General features: G+C 57.2%; 1 protein-coding gene across 9 annotated transcripts; it reads right to left on the bottom strand.

The window, feature by feature from the left end:
* Positions 1 to 20: 20 nt before the first annotated feature.
* On the bottom strand, positions 21 to 16,791 carry RNF44 (ring finger protein 44). Of its 9 annotated transcripts, XM_074350250.1 has the most exons (13): positions 16,567 to 16,791; positions 15,649 to 15,818; positions 15,116 to 15,248; positions 5,450 to 5,600; positions 5,059 to 5,248; positions 4,484 to 4,651; positions 3,902 to 4,078; positions 3,637 to 3,798; positions 3,431 to 3,555; positions 3,025 to 3,112; positions 2,815 to 2,936; positions 2,576 to 2,675; positions 21 to 2,383 (listed from the first exon to the last, which is right to left on the bottom strand). In XM_074350250.1, the coding sequence occupies exons 4-13, from the start codon at positions 5,554 to 5,556 to the stop codon at positions 2,321 to 2,323; spliced, it is 1,302 nt and encodes a 433-aa protein (XP_074206351.1). In that variant the 5' UTR covers positions 5,557 to 5,600; positions 15,116 to 15,248; positions 15,649 to 15,818; positions 16,567 to 16,791; the 3' UTR covers positions 21 to 2,320. The 9 variants fall into 9 exon arrangements, with proteins under 9 accessions (XP_074206351.1, XP_074206352.1, XP_074206353.1 ...); XM_074350251.1 differs by lacking the exon at positions 15,116 to 15,248; XM_074350252.1 differs by lacking the exon at positions 15,649 to 15,818.
* Between the last annotated feature and the right edge of the window lie 720 nt (positions 16,792 to 17,511).

Genomic DNA, 17,511 nt, shown 5'->3' with positions numbered 1-17,511 from the left:
GCCAAAGGTAGCCTGGGCGATCCTTGGTATACATCATACATTTATTAGTGAATATCCCTCTGAAATCAGCAACAATATTAAAAAAAATAATGATTGCACTACTTGGTCAAGCAGAACTAGCAACTTTCATTTTAAAAAAAGTACAAATCTGTTAAAAATTTCAATCAGTATACACATACATATAGTACAACATACTAGTTATGTTAAATGCTACAAACCAATGTGAATCCAATGGAATGGAAAAAACCACACATTTAAGCTTTAAGAACCATTTTTTTTCTCTATATATTAGCATTTTCTCAAATACATACATGGGAAAAATGAGGTAACTGTAAAATGTGCAAGGAACAGGGCCCCCAAAGTTACATATATTTATATATATATATGTAATTATATATATATATATATATATAAGACCTTTCTAACACAGAACACAGGTGCCGGGCCCAGCCGGGGCTGGGGGATGGTGCCCACTGTCATGCCTAGGCCGGAAGTTGGTAAATGAAAGAGTAAACAATGACAAGCCCCCACCACAGGAAATCATTGGTAACATGGCATCTATAGCAAGGTCGGCAAATCACAAACATCCTAAGTAATTGTCTTATAAATCTTTTTTTTTAATTATTTTTTTTTCATGTTGTGTTTCCCCCCCAATAGCTGCTCGTTGGAATCACTGTTGCAGCCGATGCACAACCCATGAGCCTGTCTCCGCCTGCCCTGGGAACCGTAAGGGTTTTGAAAAACCTTTTTTTTGAGGGGTGGGGAAGGGAGGGGATTGGAGAGGGTGGGTCTCTGTGTAAAACACGTGGGGTTTCAACACTGCTATAAATATAGAAATGTCACCTGGAGTTATATACAGTAAGACTTTGGGTTCTCCACCGGGTGGGGCCAGGCTGATGGGGCCCCATGGCAGGCTGGGTGGGGGTGTGTGGCAGGGAGCCAGGGCTGCTGCGGGGAGAACGAGGGTGGTTGGAGCATCCCTGAGGCAGCAGGCGCCAGGGGCTGCCTGCTAGGATGTGCCGGCCCCACACGCAGTTCGTTCGGGCAGCAACCCCAGCTGGGGGTGATAAAGGAAAGAAATGGGACCAGGGAGGGTAAAGGGGGGGAGCTCAGCCAGACCTTATGGGGGCTCCTCGAGACCTTGGAGGGCAGGGCTCAGGCTGGGAGGGGGCCCCCAGAGGTCTTCCGGGGACCTCCTCAGAGGAGACTCGCCCAGGCAGGTGGGAGACAGGCCCTGGCTGGAGAGGGAGAAATGCCCTGAAAAGCGTACGGTCCCGGTAGGCCCTGGGGACGTGTGCAGTACAGTGCATGGCAGTTATCAGCTGAGCACAGACACCCCTCAACCCCAACCACGACCGCCAGCCGCCCAGCCCAGCCCCAGCAGCGCGCATGCAACGCAGACCAGGTGGCACCACCAGACCACTCCCTGCCCCCCGGGCACTTGGCCCTGGTTGGTCCCTGTACCCCCCATTAAACCAAAAGAAAAGAAACTGTTTAAAAGTCCACACCCCCAAATCCTACACGCAATTTTGGGCCAAATGAATAAACGAAAACTGCTGCTCCTCACGTTCATGCAAAATGACAGAGAGGGAGACGGGGGCGGGGGGGGGCGGGGGCGGGGCTGGGCCCCAGCACAGCCAGGGATGGGCAGCCACCAGCAACACAGGAGGTCCCTCTCCTCGGCTGGGCCCAGGCCCCCCCAGGGTACACACCGCCCCACTGCTCAGGAGGCTGGCTCTGATGCCCTCCAGCCAGGGGTGGGGCTGGAATGTTGTGCCTGGGGTGAGGGTCCCCTAGGGAGCCAGACCCACCCCTCACAGCAGCCTGAGTGGAGCTGGCTGCCTGAGTCTGTCTGGGATCAAGGCGGGAGGACCCACTGGCCTCCTGCCACTGTCTGTCCACGCCTGTCAGTGCCACCTGGACAGAGGACACACCACTTCAGTGCAGGAGACCAGGCAACCCAGGACAGCACCCCCTTGCCCATCCGGGGCCTAAGGGTCTCCACCAGCCACACTGGGGGAACAGACCCTGGCTCCCAGTGCCAGTAGGAAAAGGAGACAGACCCAAGGGCAAACAGGAGAGAGACCGAGTTAGGGACACTCAGGCCGCTCCATGGCGGGCAGACTGGCGGGCAGATGGGGAGGGAGTCTTTGGAGCTTGGCAAATGCAGGGGCTTATTGCAGGGGCTTCTCTCGGGCCGACCCTGGCACCAGCTCTGGAGATGCAGGCAGGAACGGCAGGGCAGGCCTGGGCCACTGCCTCCCTGGGCACCCCGAGTTTCCAGAGCTTTGGGCAGGGTTCTCCTGGGTGGCTGTGGGCCTCACTCAGCCTCCCTGGGCACCTCGGAAGCGTCGGCCCGGCAAATGGGACATGTCCGGTTGGCCTGCGGGGAGCAGCCGCACATCAGGCTCCACTCTCACCTGTCCCCCATCCCACCTGGGGCTGTTCCATTGCCTGGTGGGGACCTGGCTGCTTAAATGGAGCCAGAACTTCTAGATGCTGACAAGGACGTGAAGGGAAGCCCTCCGGGCCCGCCCTCCTCCCTCACACCTGGGAGCTGGCATGGCTGCATTACCTTCAACCACTTGTCGACACACTTGGTGTGGAACTCGTGGTTGCAGGGGAGGACCCGGAGCAGCTGCCGTGCCTCGAAGTCGCTAAAGCAGACGACACACCTGGGAGGAGGGCACAGGAGTCACCCCCACACTGACGGTGAGCGAAGGCTCATGGAGGAGCACGAAGCCCCCCAGGCGGGGTCCCCTCGCAGCCCATCTGTGCTCACAGATGGGCAGGAGCGGGGGTCAGGGCACTCACAGCGTCTGCTCCGACTGGCGGCTGTCGGGGTGGAAGCGGTAGGATGGCAGCTGCTCGATGTCGGCTTTGGTGAGGCCGCGGGGCTTGGCGTCTCCCAGCCGCTCTGCCAGGTTCAGGAGGGCCTGGACGTGGGCAGGAGGGGAGGGTCAGGGGCGGCTAGGGCTGGAGGTCCCCCAAGCCCCCACCTCCCAGGACAGGGCTTCACGGGACCTCATAGTTCTCCATCTCCACGTCATCCACATCAAGATCCAGGCTGATGGTGGGCCCCATTGCTGTCGGTGACATTGGCAGCATCGAGCTAGGGAGAGACAGGTACGCAGGCCCAGGGTCAAGGTCAGCAGGCAGAGGGGGCGCAGAGCTATTACCCTGACTCCCACCAAGAAACAAAGCCAGGAACTCTGCACGGTTCACACCAGGGACCCCAGTGATTGTCCCAGGTTGTCAGAGGAGGGCAGGCAGCCCAGCTGGTGAGTGTGAGTGTGTGTGTGTGGTTTAGTGGAGAGGCCAAGTGGCTTGAGAGGCCCCGGGGCCCCTTGGCGCTGTGTTTGGGTCTAAGCACTGGAGGCCCCCAGAGAACAGAGCCCCAAGGCCCTGGGGCAGAGGTGCTGGTACTCACAGGAAGTAGGGCAGGAAGCTGGGGTAGTACGGTGGTGGGGGAGGCGGCGGGGGCGGCGGGGGCAGCGGCTGTTGCAGGCGGTATCTCTGGGTGCTCAGTCTCCGAGGCACCATGTGGGAGTATGGCTGCGGGAGGGGGGCCAGGTGCAGGTCAGAGCGGGTCTGTCTCCCGGACACCCTAAAGCCTGGGTTGGGGATGGCACTCACCACACCAAAGGACAGCTCCTGGTGCAGGGGGTCGTGGGGCAGGTAGTGCAGGGGCATGGACGGGGACAGGGCCGGGCCTGGGGCAGAGGTGGAGTAGGTGAAGCTCCCTAGGGGGTGCTGCTCCCCCCGCAGGTCCACGTCATTGTCAAGGCGCTGCAGGGGCTGGAGGGAGTGGAGGGGGGTCAGCAGAGTCAGCGATAGGGGAAGCCCCACCTCCCGGCCCCTCACCGTCCCCTCTGGCATCAGACTCGTTGCCCAGACTCACCATGCGGGGGTGCTGAGTCTGCAGGGACACAAACTGCCCAAGAGGCGCCATGTGAGCGGGCTGGGGGTGTGGGGCTGGCGGCGGTGGGTGCAGGATGTAGTGCTCACTGGAGATGAGGTGGGGGTAGGCCTGGTAGGCCACAGGGAGCTGCTGCATGGTACACGCCTGGATCAGCTGCTGAAAAGTGCGTGGGGCTGGAGAACGTTCTTCTGGGCTCTGGGCTGGGCCTATGTTTGGAGCCAGGGCCAGGGGCCAGACTACCCAGCAAGAGGTCCCAACCAAAGTCCTCCGGACCATCCATCCCTGGCCTAGGCCTCCCAGGCAGAGCATCTCGCTCTTAAGACCCACAGTTACAACTGCAAAGCATAAAGCAGACGCTGGGATGCAGGGGCGTCCCGGAACCCTGAAACACTCTCCCACTGCACACGAATGCACGGGCACTTTTCTGCACAGGGCTGTGGCCTGGAGGCGGGTAGAGGCTGTCAGCCTGGTTGCGCAAGGTAAGGTCAGCTCAGTTCTGCTACTGGCGTGTGCCTGGGGCTTCAGCCGGGGGTGGGGTAGGAGGCCTAGGCGCTCACTCACCGGGGGCGGGAGGCAGCAGAGGGGGTAGTGCTGCCCGCTGAACATCACGGAGCATGCTGGGAGCTGCTGGGCACTGCAGCCAGGGATGTGTTGGCCTGTAGGCAAGGGGAAGCCTTGGGTCGTCACTGTGGTGACCGTGTAGGACAGAGGGACAGGTCCCTGGTGCACCTGTAGGAAGAGAGAGACCCAGGAACTGGAGGGAGGCCACTCGGCTGCCCCCAGGTGAGAAAGTCCTACCAGGGCAGCTCCCTTCCCTTCTCTGGCTGGGGCCTACCCAGGTACAGACCTGGCTGTCCCCCTGCCCCAGGCACCAGAGAGCAGAGAGCCCCCTGGGAACCTGGGAGGGGCTTTGACTCCACCACTCAGCCACTGTGCAGCCCCAGGGAAGGCCCTTCCCTATTCTGGGCCTCAATTTACTAACCTGTAAAACAGGGCTAACGGTGCCTCCCCGGATGTGCAATGGGTTCAGCAGGTGAAGTCAGGGCTCTGTTCCCTCTGCTCCTCAGACTGGCTCGCCAGAGGCCAGGGGCAACAGGGTTGGGGTGGGGCGTGGGGGTGGGGAGCATCCCGCCTACCTGCTCGTGGAGATCAACCATGAACGGGCTCTGCTGGGAGGCTGGGTGCAGCATTCGGGGGCTCCCGCCGGCAGGAGCCGAGGCTCGGCGCTCCTCTACAGGGAGGTGTGCTGGTCGGGGCGGTGGCTGCTGGGAGGGTAAGCGCTCATCCTGGGCAGGCGGGCTGGCCAGGGGGCCCTCGCGGCCGGGGCTGCACCACAGAGAGGAGGCCCCAGGAGGACTGAGGGGGGCCGCTCATTCACAGAGCATGGAGAGAAGCCACGGTCACTACCCACTGGGGAAGGGAGAGAACTCAGGGCCCTGTGCCCCGCCACCCCTGGCCCCCGTGCCCCCAGCCCGGGCTGACAGCTCTGGGGCTCAGGCTTGGCAGGACTGGGAGGTTCCTTCCTACCTTCCCCGGAGCTGGCCCGGGCTGCTGCCGGGTCCCGCAGAGAATCGCCGCTGACCCACAGGGATGGAGGGCGGCCACCTAGTCACTGCCAGAGCCCATGGTTGCATCAGGGGTGGCAGAGGGGTGGAGGGGTGGGCCGGGGCTCACAACCCTAGGAGGCAAACCGACAAAGGAACTAAGGCACAGAGAAGTCCAGTCCCTTGCTCCATTAGGGGTCGGGGAAACAGCATCAACCCCCTGCAGCCTGGTTCCAGAGGTGTGCCACTGGGTCCACCAAGCCCCCGTGTTCCCCATGCAGCATGCGCTGTGGCACCGGGGTTCAGGGCTGACAGACCAGGGACAGGCTCGGTCTGCAGGGAGCCCAGGCCTCCCATTTCCTGCTCTGAAGTGAGATCAGGGTCCCCCTCAGGGTTGTGGTAAGTTCAGAGGGCTGGCCAGCATGCTTCCAGGCCAGGTGGCTCTGGTGAGGTTCCCTCAGGGTGGGGTCCCCAGGGAACCCTAGACTGGTGTGACAGTCTGCAACTTTGACCTCCAGGTAACCAGGGATCCTGGAGCGGTGGGGGGGACGACTCCAAACAGGCCTGGGGCCCAGTTCTCCTTCCACTGTCAGGGGTCAGGGGTTCTGACCCAGTTCCTGCTCTCGAGGGCTCCCAACCCAAGTCAGTACAGTCGTCCCTCCGTACCCACAGGGGATTGGTTCCAGGATCCCCTACAGATACCAAAATCCAAGGATGCTTATGTCCCTTGTATAAAATGGTGTAACATTTGCAAATAACCTACACACATCGTCCCATGGACCTTAATGTAAACCATTTCTACATTATGTATGACACCTAATAGAGCGTAAGAGCCACGAAAGTGGTAAATTCCAGTTTTGGTTTTTACAACTTTGTAGAAACCTGCCCCCCCCAATATTTTCAATCTGCAGTTAGCTGAATCCATGAATGTGGAGCCTATGGATACAGAGGGCCGACTGTATGCTTTCTTTCCATAACCTGTTCCCGCAGCGCCTACTCAAGTGGTCTCCATCTAGTCTTCAGGGAAGGTACTGTTAGCTCCATTTTGAGGAAGAGAAAACTGAGGCTCAGAGACAGGAAAGGACTTGCCCATGGCCCCACAGGAAGTGTCAAAGCTGGGAGGTAAGCTGACTACAAGCCTCTTGCTGCACCCTGCTGCAGAAGGTGATGAAGGAAGTGAGCCTCTGGTGGACTGGAGGCGGGGCAGGAAGGGGCTGGGGGATGGACAAACCTGACCCAACACAGCCCCCAAGTGGGAGGTGGGGCTTGCTGAGGAAAAAAGGAAGCATGCACCTAAACCTAAGGGAGGAAGGTGAGTGGGAATGAGGCGGGGCAGGAGCTGGGATCCAGGTGGGGGAAGTTGGGGGGACTGTCATTAACTCCAGAGGGTGGAGTGAGGCCCTGGCAGGGAAAGGCCTGGAACCTGTCAGGCCCTGCAAAGCTGAAGGGTGCATCTAACAGGACCAGCCCTTGGCTGTTCCTGCCACAGGGAGCCCAGCCTCCATCTAACCAAACTCCTATGCTTCCTTTATACCCAGCTTTAAGTGTCACCTCCTGGCTGACACAGCCGGGGAACTGGTGTACTGTCACCTCAACACCTTGTTCCTTCTTGCCAACAGTGGGAAGAACATTTCCTCTGTGCTGAGCTTTACCTGGGCCCTAAATCTCTAAACAAGGCTGCAGGGGAGGCTCTTCTCTCCCTGATTACGGGACGGGGCCAAGGCCATGGCCAGGAAGCGTAAGGGCTAGAATTCATGCCTTCCCTGTCCAACTTGGGCTCTAGCACTTGGCAGAGGGGAGGGCAGGGCCCAGTGATCAGCTTGTGTCCAGCACAGGGCAGGCTCGATGTAGTAAATGCACACTGGAGAGCCGATTACATACGGCCACAGTCTGGCAGCAGTGAAGTTAGTGCCGGTGAGTAAAAATTGGGAGATGACAGGGGGGAGGGTATAGCTCAGTGGTAGAGTGCATGCCTAGCATACAGAAGGTCCTGGGTTCAAGCCCCAGTATTTCCATTAAAAAAAAAAAAAGTAAATAAACCTAATTCCCCCCCGCAAAAATACAAGCAAACAAAAACTGGGAGACTAAATAAAAACCTGGCCTTGTGGGAAGGGTGGCAGGAAACAGATAATCTGGTCCCACTGGGCCCTCATTCTGCGTGGTCCCCCTCACTTTGAGCATGAGCTTTCCCTCTAGGCCGCCTCAAGCCCACTCCTTGCCTGCCCACCACAGGTGACTTGGTTTGTGACCTCTGGCCTGGGCCAAGCACATGGCCTTACACACACACACACACAAACACACACACACACGTACACACACAGCCTGCGGATAACCCAGCCAAGCAAACAAACACTAAGACTCAGAGGAAACCCCCCAAAAACTGAAACAACAGACTCTTGGCCCGGCCCAGACCTCCTGAACAAGGGCGCAAATTCCCCAGCGGTTCCTGCAGCACAGCCAGGCTTGAGAACCTCTACTCTAACTGACCTCAGAGATCCTGGGAGCCCGCAGGCCTGCCAATGAGGGGTGTTAACAACACCAACTACAGCACTTCCCATGGGCCATCCATGGGCCATCCTCATGAGTCCTCAAAGCAACCCCCAGAGGCAGGGACACCGAGGCTCAGAGAGGCCGGTCCAAGGCCAGTCAGCGGGAGCTGTGAGTGCACGAGGACATGGCAGTGCCCTCACTGCGCCTCTCGTCCCAAGCTGTCTTGCTGAAGCCTGGGCAGTGTCCAGGCTCCGGGGTGCGGAACCACAGAGGCCCAGGCCCACGGCAGTTTGTTCTGGCCAACCTCTTCAAAGACACCCATTCCTCAGGAAAGGGAAGTGGCAAGGAGCTGAGAAACCAAACCAACAGACAGAAGGGCCTCTAGCTGGGGACAATGGTACCAAACCTTGAATCTTACGCATGCTACCCTGACTTCTGGCCAGAGTCTTAGCTGAGGACGGGGCTGAGGACTGGACACTGCTTCCCCTGAGCCTCAGCTAACTCATCTGTAAAATGGGAACAGTCTAATAATCACCACCCGGTGGACTGGCAAGGACTGCTCAAAGGCCACAGCAGTGATTTGTAAGGCTTAGGTGTGAATGATCATTATCAGAAAATAAGACAGGATGGCTTCCACCCCCATCCCCCAAGCAGAAATCAGATGCCACTTCAAGACCTGAAGGAGACAGCCAGGAAATGTGCCTCCCTCTGGGAATACCACAGCTGGCAAGGGAGGGGGCCCGGGTTCTTGACTGGGAAAAGAGATGGCCCCAGGGTAGACACACTTACTTCACAGTTGAAAAAACTGAGACCCACAGAAAGGAAGTAACTTGCTCCAAACCATAAAGCCAGAGAGGTAACAGAATTAGTCCTGGCTGGCCTCCAGGCTCCAATTCCCTCAACCCCATCCATAGCCCCAAGAACTACCTAATCTCAATTCTCTATTCCGGGCCCTAAAAGAGATCAGGAGAGCTTTCTCTTTCAGGCATCCTGACTAGGCCCACTGTGGAGAGAAGTGAGTGAGGCCTGGAGCTGGCGCTAGCAACTTGCTCAAAGTCAACAGCAAGAGTTGGCCAGGTGACCACCACCTAACTGCTCCGCCTTTTGCCATACCTCTCCTGTCTGGGCTCTCAATGAGGTCTGGGTAAACGCGTCTTGAAGGTCCTGTCCCTAAATCCAGTCTTGCCCAGAAGCAGGCACTGCACCTTGCATCTACCATCTCCCCAGGGGGCAGCCAACTCTCTACTTCCAGTGCCCCAAGCAGCTATATACCATCCTGGTCTAGGGAGACCCCGCCATACCATTTGGGCTTGGGAGCTGTTGTGCAGATAAGCCAAGTCAAGCCCAGAGAACAGGAGCAGACTCAAGCAGATTTAGAAGCCCCTCTTCCTCCTCCCAACGCCCCCCTCAAAAGGCACCAGCACTGCCTAGCAGGCAAGCAGAGCTCCACAGCTGCAATGCCTGGATGGAGCTAAAGGCAGGACCACCAGGCTGGTAGCTAAGAGTCTTCTGCTAGCCCAGACTACCTGAGTGACCTTGGTCAAGGAAATCTCTTCACTTTTGTGAATCTCAGTTGCCACAGCTGTAAAATGGGGGTAGAAACCTCTCTTCCCAGAGCTCCCAAGTAAAACCAGAAGAGACAAGAAACCTGGTAGTCATATTAGTGGGGGAGGGCACCAGTGCCCCTCCTCAGTGTGGGCCAGGCGCGGGTTGTGGGGTTCTGGGGAGCTTCCTCAGCCATCCTTCCGTAGGGATGGGGGCAGTGGGCCGAAGTGCTGATACTCGCCCGAAGAGGGACTTCCTTCGTCCCCCTCTCACTCCTTTATGCCGTGTTCAGAGGGAGATGAGGGGCGGGCGGCCAGACTGCGGCGTCGGGGACGGAGCGCTGTGACTTTAAGAGCCAAGGATCCCGGACCATGTGCTCGGCGTGAGACAAAAGCAACAACAAAGGAAGTGGCGGCGGCAGGGGGAGGGGGCGGCTCCTTCCTCTCCAACCGCAGCGCTCTGCCTCGCCTCGGGAGAAGGGAGACTCGGCCAGGCCTTGGGGTGCGCTGGGGATGGGGAGGGGGTCCCTGGTTCTGGAGGCCTCGCCGCTCCCGCTCCGGACTGCCCGTGATTAACTCCTGCGGAGCCAGCTAGATCACAGCCCCCAGTCCCAGGGGAGGGGGGCGGGAGTTTCAAGGATGCGGAAATCGGGAGTTGGGGGCTCTGGCCCGACTCACCTTCGGCAGCCTGGCCACACGTTGACTCCTTTGTTCCCGATCTAGGACGGCCAAGCTGGGTAGGGGGCGGGGAGTGGGGGTGTGCTGCCTGGACCCTTTAAGAGCCCCCGCCCTGCGGAACAATGTGCTCCCCTCCCACCCCCCGGTCCAGAGGCAGTCCGGCTCCTTCCGGGCCCCTCTTTGTTGTCCGTCCGTCGGGCGTCTGCCTCGCGAGGCCCACGCGCGGTCAGTCTCTCGGCCCAGGCCCACGGGGAGCGGGAGGCGGCGCAGGACGCGGCCCGGTTTGCGCAGCTGCCGGCGGCTGGCCCTTTAAGAACTGTCCGCGGCGGCAGCGGAATGTAACAAACCCCACATTTGATTCACAACATTCGAAGCGGCGGGGTCGCGCGCCGGGCGGGAGGGGGACTCGCGGGGGCGCGCCGGGAGGTTCCGGCAAACAGTAACCGGCTGCTGCCCGCGAGAGCCCCGCCCCTCACCAAGAGCTCCGCCCCGCGGGAGCACGGAGACCCAATCACCCGCCGCGACTCGGCACGTGATTAGTGGGCTGCCATCTTGGAAGGCAGGGTTTTTTTTTCTTAAAAAAAAAAAAAAAAAACAACTCCCTGTCGCCCCCACCTTCTCGTTTAAAGTAGCCGCAGCCATCGCAGGCAAGGGGCGGGGCCACATGGCCTGATCTAAAGATGGGCGACCCCGGGGTGGGCAAGACAAATTGGCTGCAACTCTTGCTATGTAAATTCGCGAATCACTCGTGCTTCTGAGGCTCAGTTTCCCTGCCGGAGAATTAGGCCCCGCCTTGAGAGCCGCAGCCTGGACTTACCGTGTCATGGTCCCCTCTTCAGGACAGGGCGGCGCCTGGGACACTGAAGTGCAATGGACCTGCCCTTCGACGGGGCAGAAGCTGCCTCTTAAACCAGCCAGCCCGAGTGGTTAGGAGGGCCCTAAGAGCCCTGGGCGGGCTGCCTCCCCGGAGATGACGTCAGCCCTGAGAGCTACTGCGCCGCGATGACATCATGGCCTGTCCGCCCCGCATCTCGTTGTTTATACTACGCGGTGGCTTTAAAAAGCTGGGACGGCCTGGATTGCCCAACGAACCAATAATGGGCAACCCATGCAAATAAGCTAATGCTTGCCGGGAAGGGGGATTGGCCCTGCGCACGCTGACGTCACAGAAACATTCAACCGCCCCGCCCCCAGCGTGGCCGGGGAAAGGGGCGGGGAACAGTTTGAAGCTGAGGAGCTGTGGTTCAGCGCTCTAATTGCTCTAGGCCAGGAGAGTTTGGCGTCCCGCGGAGAGTTCCCTGCCTAAAGGGACTGAGAAACTAAACCCAATTAAGTCTTAAGTTTCTGCTCTCCTCCACCCAGCAACTATGAGACGGATTACTACAACCTGCCCATTTTACAGATGAGTAAAAAGAATCAAAAGGGGTGTCACCCACCCCAGGTCACACAGCTATGTAGAGTGGCTGAGCAGCTACTTGAACCCAAGCCAAAGCCGAGCTTTGCTCCCCTTTGCCTTGGTGCCTCCTCAGGCAGATACTATACAAGGTGGGGTATTACCTCCACTCAATTATTTAAGAAAAAAAAAAAAAAAACACTCAATTTCCAAGAGCTGGGAACAGGCCGAATGAAGAATGGTGTACGCATATAATCAACTCCTCTGTGTGGAGCTGCACTGACATACGGCTACCTCTTAAGACAGCCCTAAACAAGATATCAACATAAAATGTTAAACATTTGTTAAAGCTGTGTGGCAGGCTACTAGCGGGGTGTGTGTGTGTGTGTGTGTGTGCGTGCGTGTGTGTGTGTGTGTGTTTGTGTGTGTGTGTGTGTGTGTGTGTGTGTGTGTGTGTGTGATTATCTGTGCTACTTTGGTATATTTCATAATCCCAAATTTAAAAATAAAATTTAAAGCAAGATACTGAACAGAGTATAACAGTATCAATTAAAAAAAACACTGGGTATATACAGTATCTGCATAGAATATTTCTGGAAGGATAGACAGGAAACTAACAATTCTCCTCAAGGAGAACTGGGAGAGAGCACTGGGTCGAGGATAGACCTCTTATTGTATATGCTTTTATACATTTGTTCTTTTTGGGGGTGGGGTGAGGTAATTAGGTTATTTACTTATTTTTAAAGGAGGTGCTAGGACCTTGTGCATGCTAAGCATGTGCTCTACCAATTAAGCCATATCCTCCCCCCTGTACATTTGTTCTCTTTTTTTAAAAAACCCTACACTGTATAAATTACTAGAAATACTAAAGAAATTTACTGTAAAAGAGTGTTTTAAATATTTTAAGCCTTAAAAAAAAAAAACCTGTGTTGCTTTAGAGTCAGAAATCCCCCTTTAGGAAGGGGATCCAACAGAAACAATCCAGAAGCAAGTCTGGGGAACAGACATGCTTATCGAAGAGTTGTTTAGACCAGCAACAATCTGACACCACACTGGATGTGCAGCCGGCAATGCAATGACTGAAGGTGGTGCCTGTGCACCGTTTGCAGATCTCTAAGGACACAAGATCAAGTTCATGAGGCAGTGCTACAGATGTTACCTGGAATGCCACATTCTATCTATCACAGTTAAACTATGTGTGCATGAAAATAAATGGGGATGCCTTTTTCTAACCTTCTCCTTATCAACTCTCCCTTCTCCTAAATCCCTTCCAACCTTTTATTTTTCTTCCTATGTAAACGCAATTAGAAAATCTTTCTCACATTTGAAGGTACCTACCTACATTGTTAAGATCACCTCTTTCAACTCGTGTTGGGTTAGAACCTGCAATGGCTCCATAATGCTTGGCCTTCCGGGCTGTGCTCAACAAGACAAGGTTCCCTCACCAAACTTTTCAGGTCCACCTCTGCCCAGCCTCTCTCCCACAACCACGGCGGCGCTCCCAGCCTTCCCTGCCTGCCCCCTTCCTGCCTTTGCTCAGCTTGACTGATGTGTCTGTCTCTTCCTTTCTACCAAGCCATTCCTCATCTCTGTCCTTCAAGGCTCTGCTCCCATCTTACCTCTTACAGGAAGCTGTGAAGTCTCCAGCTTGCGCTCAACTCTCCCATCTCTGAATTCAGGCCTAGATGCACCCTGACCTTCACTTCCTGCCATTAATTTGCATGCAGCCCTGTTATCCTTCACATCTTACTCAATAATCTCCTCCTGGCCTGAGGGGATTTGGCATTTTTAAATGCACTGACATCCGGCCTTTACTGAGAGGCCGACCCCACAGACTGGGTAACCAGTCTGTTTACAGGTGAGGATCTGAGGCTCAAGGAGGTGAAATGACCTGCCCTAGGCCACACAGTGAGAATCCCACCATCAGAAAGCAACTGCAGTTACTACTCCACAATCCAGTCACTGCTCTGAAGCCACAGAGCCTCTGTGCCATTCTCTCAGCCTAAAAAGTCCCCAGCAACCCCCACTCACCTCTGTAAAACCCTGCTCAACCTTTAGGGCTCAGCTCAAAGGTCGCCTCCTCGGAGCCTCTCCTGACCTGTCTGCTGGCTTCCTCAATACACAGCAAGACTGTTACCGCATCGCATCATGATGGCAGAAGGTACCTCCGTGGGACTGCTCCCCCAACCCCCAGCAGGGCCTCGCTCCCACTGAGCCGTGGATGCCCAAGGAAGGGGCTCTGGTTTTAACTCTTGCCCCTGATGCTTCAGGGCCAGGAAATTCCTACTCTGCCTACTCTCCTGCATGACACTCTGGTTTATTCCCCTGGGAGGCCCTCAGTACATCCTCACAGCCCTCCAGGGTTCCCCCCAGGGCCAGAGACCAATAACACATCTCCCTCTGACCTGAAAAACCTTCCTGGGCACATGCAGAATCACTCTGGAGCAAGTGGGAAGGAGGCTCTATTTCACTAGGTTTCCCAGAGAAGACAGAAGTCTGGACTTTCCTCCCAGCTTCACTGACAAGTCTTATGCTTTGGAACCCCAGTGTGGGCCTGTGGCCTGCACACCTACTGTGTGCCTCATTCTTATCACCTCACTCCCTTGAAGGCAGGTTCTGTTACTTGCATCTTACAGAAGAGGAAAGTGGCTCGGGAAATGACTCCCCTGGCCACAGATCCCGGAAGTGTGGCCCAGGGCGCTCCGGAAACCACAGTGGGGGGTGGGGGTGGGGGCTTACTCTTGCCCAGGCATCTGCTGTGAAGTTCTGGGGATAAATCAGGGTTCTAGGGTCTCCTGCATGATCTGGGCAAGTCTGAGCAGGTCCTCCTGATCATCTTCTCACTGGTCTTGCCAGTGACCTAAGAGCTAGGTACCAGTGTTTGCTCCATTTTATAGATGAGGAAGCTGGGGCAAGAGGGGATATGGCTCACCCACCATCACACAGCCATCAAGGGGCAAACCTGGGACCACATTTGAACCTAACATGAGGTTTGGTCCATGCAACACAAATGCCAACACAGGGTCCCCAGGGGTTGCTCAATAATCAAAAGCACAGGTGTCTCTGGGGCAAGATGAGACCACGGAGGCTCCAGGATGGGTAGCTCCAGATAAAAGAGTGCAAGAGCAGCAGGGAGGGATTCAAATCCTGGTCCCTCAAGTGCAAAGCACTGGATGCTACATTCCAGCTGCCACTCCTAGGCCGCCTCTGCAGGAGATGGGAGGGGCTCTTCACAGGCAGGAGGAAGGTGGGGTCATTGGCTCCTGCTGTGGCCCACCCTTGCTCCATCTGTCCACCTCGACAGTGGGCTGCCTCCTTCCCTCCATCAGGGTCAGAAAGTACTCCACACCTTTCTTCTAAGACCCCTCAAATCCTCCTCCAGATGTAGGGCCTAGTATGGCACGGGGGTACAGCTCAGTGGTCGAGCATTTGGCTGCAGATGTAGGGCCTAGTAACCTTCCCAAGTGGAGCTGGCAGAACACAGAGATGGAGGGACCATCCAGGGACACACAGCAGCATGGTAAAGCCAGCTCAGGACACACACCTCCTAGCCACCGCAGAGCATCAGACACGAGCCCAGAGCTTCACACTCCAGGGTGGGCGTTGACAGGCCCCCTGCCAAGTCCCCTCTGCCCAGGGTGGGCCGGAACACACCTGAGGCCCAAGCTTTGGCTTTCCTGAAAAACAGAAGCCGTTTGTGCATATGGGGGCGGGAGGAGTGTCTGTAAAGCTGCTCCCAGCTCTGGGTTCACAGCTGCAGCGCTCTGGCTCCAGCTCTGACACTTGGTCAGCTATGTGGCCTCACTCTTCCTCAGTCTCTCATCTGTAAAATCAGGATGAAGACAACACTAGTGCCAGATGATGCTTACTGAGCACTTTGTGTAGCACTGCTGTTCATCTCCTGTCGCCTCTGGACGGGGCAGGAATAATCTGATGGTTAAACACAGAGCCTCTGAAGCCAGCCCACCTGGGCTCGGACCCTGGCTCTGCCTTTCATCACTTTGGTGGCCGTGAGGAAGTTACCACCTCTGTGAGGCTCGGTTTGTCCAAGTGTAAAACGGGGGTGACTGTACCTACCTCCGTGAGTCAATAGTGGCTCTCACTGGGTGTACACCTTCCGGGATACCTGCCTGCCTTTCTGGGTCTGGGTCTGCGTTTGAATATGTGAGTTCTGTGGGTATGGGGTTGTAAGGGGCTGGCTTTTCTGACTCCTTCCTCTCCGTAGCTCCCACTGGAACCTGCAGGGGCTGCAGAGGAAGAAGCAGGTACCGTCACATAATACAGAAATGAAAATCGGGGGCTGCAGGAGTTGGGGCACCTGGCAGACCCAGGGAGATAAGTTCAACCAAATTCCCCATTTTCACTCCATCTTAAGCGTCTTCCCTACTCTCCAAAGCCAGTTTCCTAGGCCCACATCGCCTTCCTGGCTCCCGGCACCGTCTCGACTCAGGGTTAGTGGCCCTCTGGCAACGAAAGGTGTGTGACCTTGGGCGAAACAGACCCTCTCGAGCCCCCACCTTACTACACACTCAAAGCAGTAACGACGCCGTTGGTGAGCAGTGGTCTGTTCCCCGGACCCGTAGCCGCTCCAGGGCAGGGCTCGGGTCGCTCTGGCTCCCCAGCGGCTGGGACAAGGAGCGCTGGTAAAGTGTTTGGGGCTGACATGACGAGGGCAAACGACTGCAACTCTACCCCGGACGCCTGGGCCCCAGCTGAAACCGAGACCCACCAGAGGTTGCAATCGGTACATGCGCGGGGCGCAGGGTACGCTGGGACTTGTAGTTCCCAAGGTCCGTACTGGGGCGCTTGGACCTAGCGGGCGGAGCGGCTCTGGCTCCAGGTCCGCGTACAGCGAGCTCTGGCCCTGCGGACGCAGGCAGAGGCCTCACTGGAGGTTCCTGCACTACACTGCCAGCCCGCGGCCGCCCCCTATCGTTCAGTCCTCTCTTGCCCCGCTCCTCGGGCGCACGGCGCAGGGTCCAGGCCGGGCGTTACCTGGGGCCGCGGCGGGGCTCCACCCCCACCGGGCGGCCGGCGCGTCGCTCCCGCTGCAGCCCGGGGTCCCGGTCCCGCTGCCGCCCGAGCGCCGCCTGCCGCGGCCCCCCCTCTGGCCCCACGCAGTGGAACCGTCCGCAGACCTCTTCACCCAGGCGCGCGCGCACGCGCGCGGTGCCCACGCCGGCTGCGCAGTTTCACCCTCGCTCCCGCGCGCGTATGGGAGTACCTGGACTGCACCAACCGCGCAGGAGCGGAGGGTGGGGGGCGGGGCGTGTTGGGCCACGCCCAGTGTCCCGCGGCAAAGGGCGCGCAAGGGCGAAGCGCCCAGCCACCTCCTTACTACCCGTGTGACCTTGGACGAGTGACTAAATAGGAAAGATAATACGACTCCGTGGTCGTTCAGAGAACCTTCGCTTGGCGGATAGTCTGTTCCCCTACCCCAGCCTCGGAATTTTTTGCGGGGGTTGGTAGTGGAATCAGGGATCGATACACAAAGAGCAAACACTCAGAGATCAGTACATCTTGGTTCCTCCCTTTGGGTCATTCTCTGAGATTCAGTTTCCTTGTGTGTGCAATGGGAGCGATGGTATCTTCTTCGGGAGGTAGGGAGATTCTAGTGACAAGAGAACGCCCATGCCTATCGCTAGAGCCAGCCTGGACTAGAGCGTGGCTGATACCTGCTCAGGTAGGGCATCCCGAGTCCTAGGTGGGATCCCCGCCGCCTGCATCCTCGGGTATAATTGGCCGAGGACTACAATTCCCAGTGCGCCCCGCTCCCACAGGGTTATGCCGGGAGTTGTAGTCTCTGCAGACCTCGCCTCTCAGAGACTGCCCCCAGGAGGCCCTCTTTTCTTAGCCCAGGACGTGGCTCCAATGCGGAGGGCTATTTAGGCCTGCACACCCGAGGCTGACTTATTATTTTATTTAAGTTTATATTTGTTG

The sequence above is a fragment of the Camelus bactrianus genome, chromosome 22, assembly GCF_048773025.1.
Source record: "Camelus bactrianus isolate YW-2024 breed Bactrian camel chromosome 22, ASM4877302v1, whole genome shotgun sequence".
Taxonomy (NCBI): Eukaryota; Metazoa; Chordata; class Mammalia; order Artiodactyla; family Camelidae; genus Camelus; species Camelus bactrianus.
This window is presented reverse-complemented; position numbering and strand designations above follow the sequence as displayed.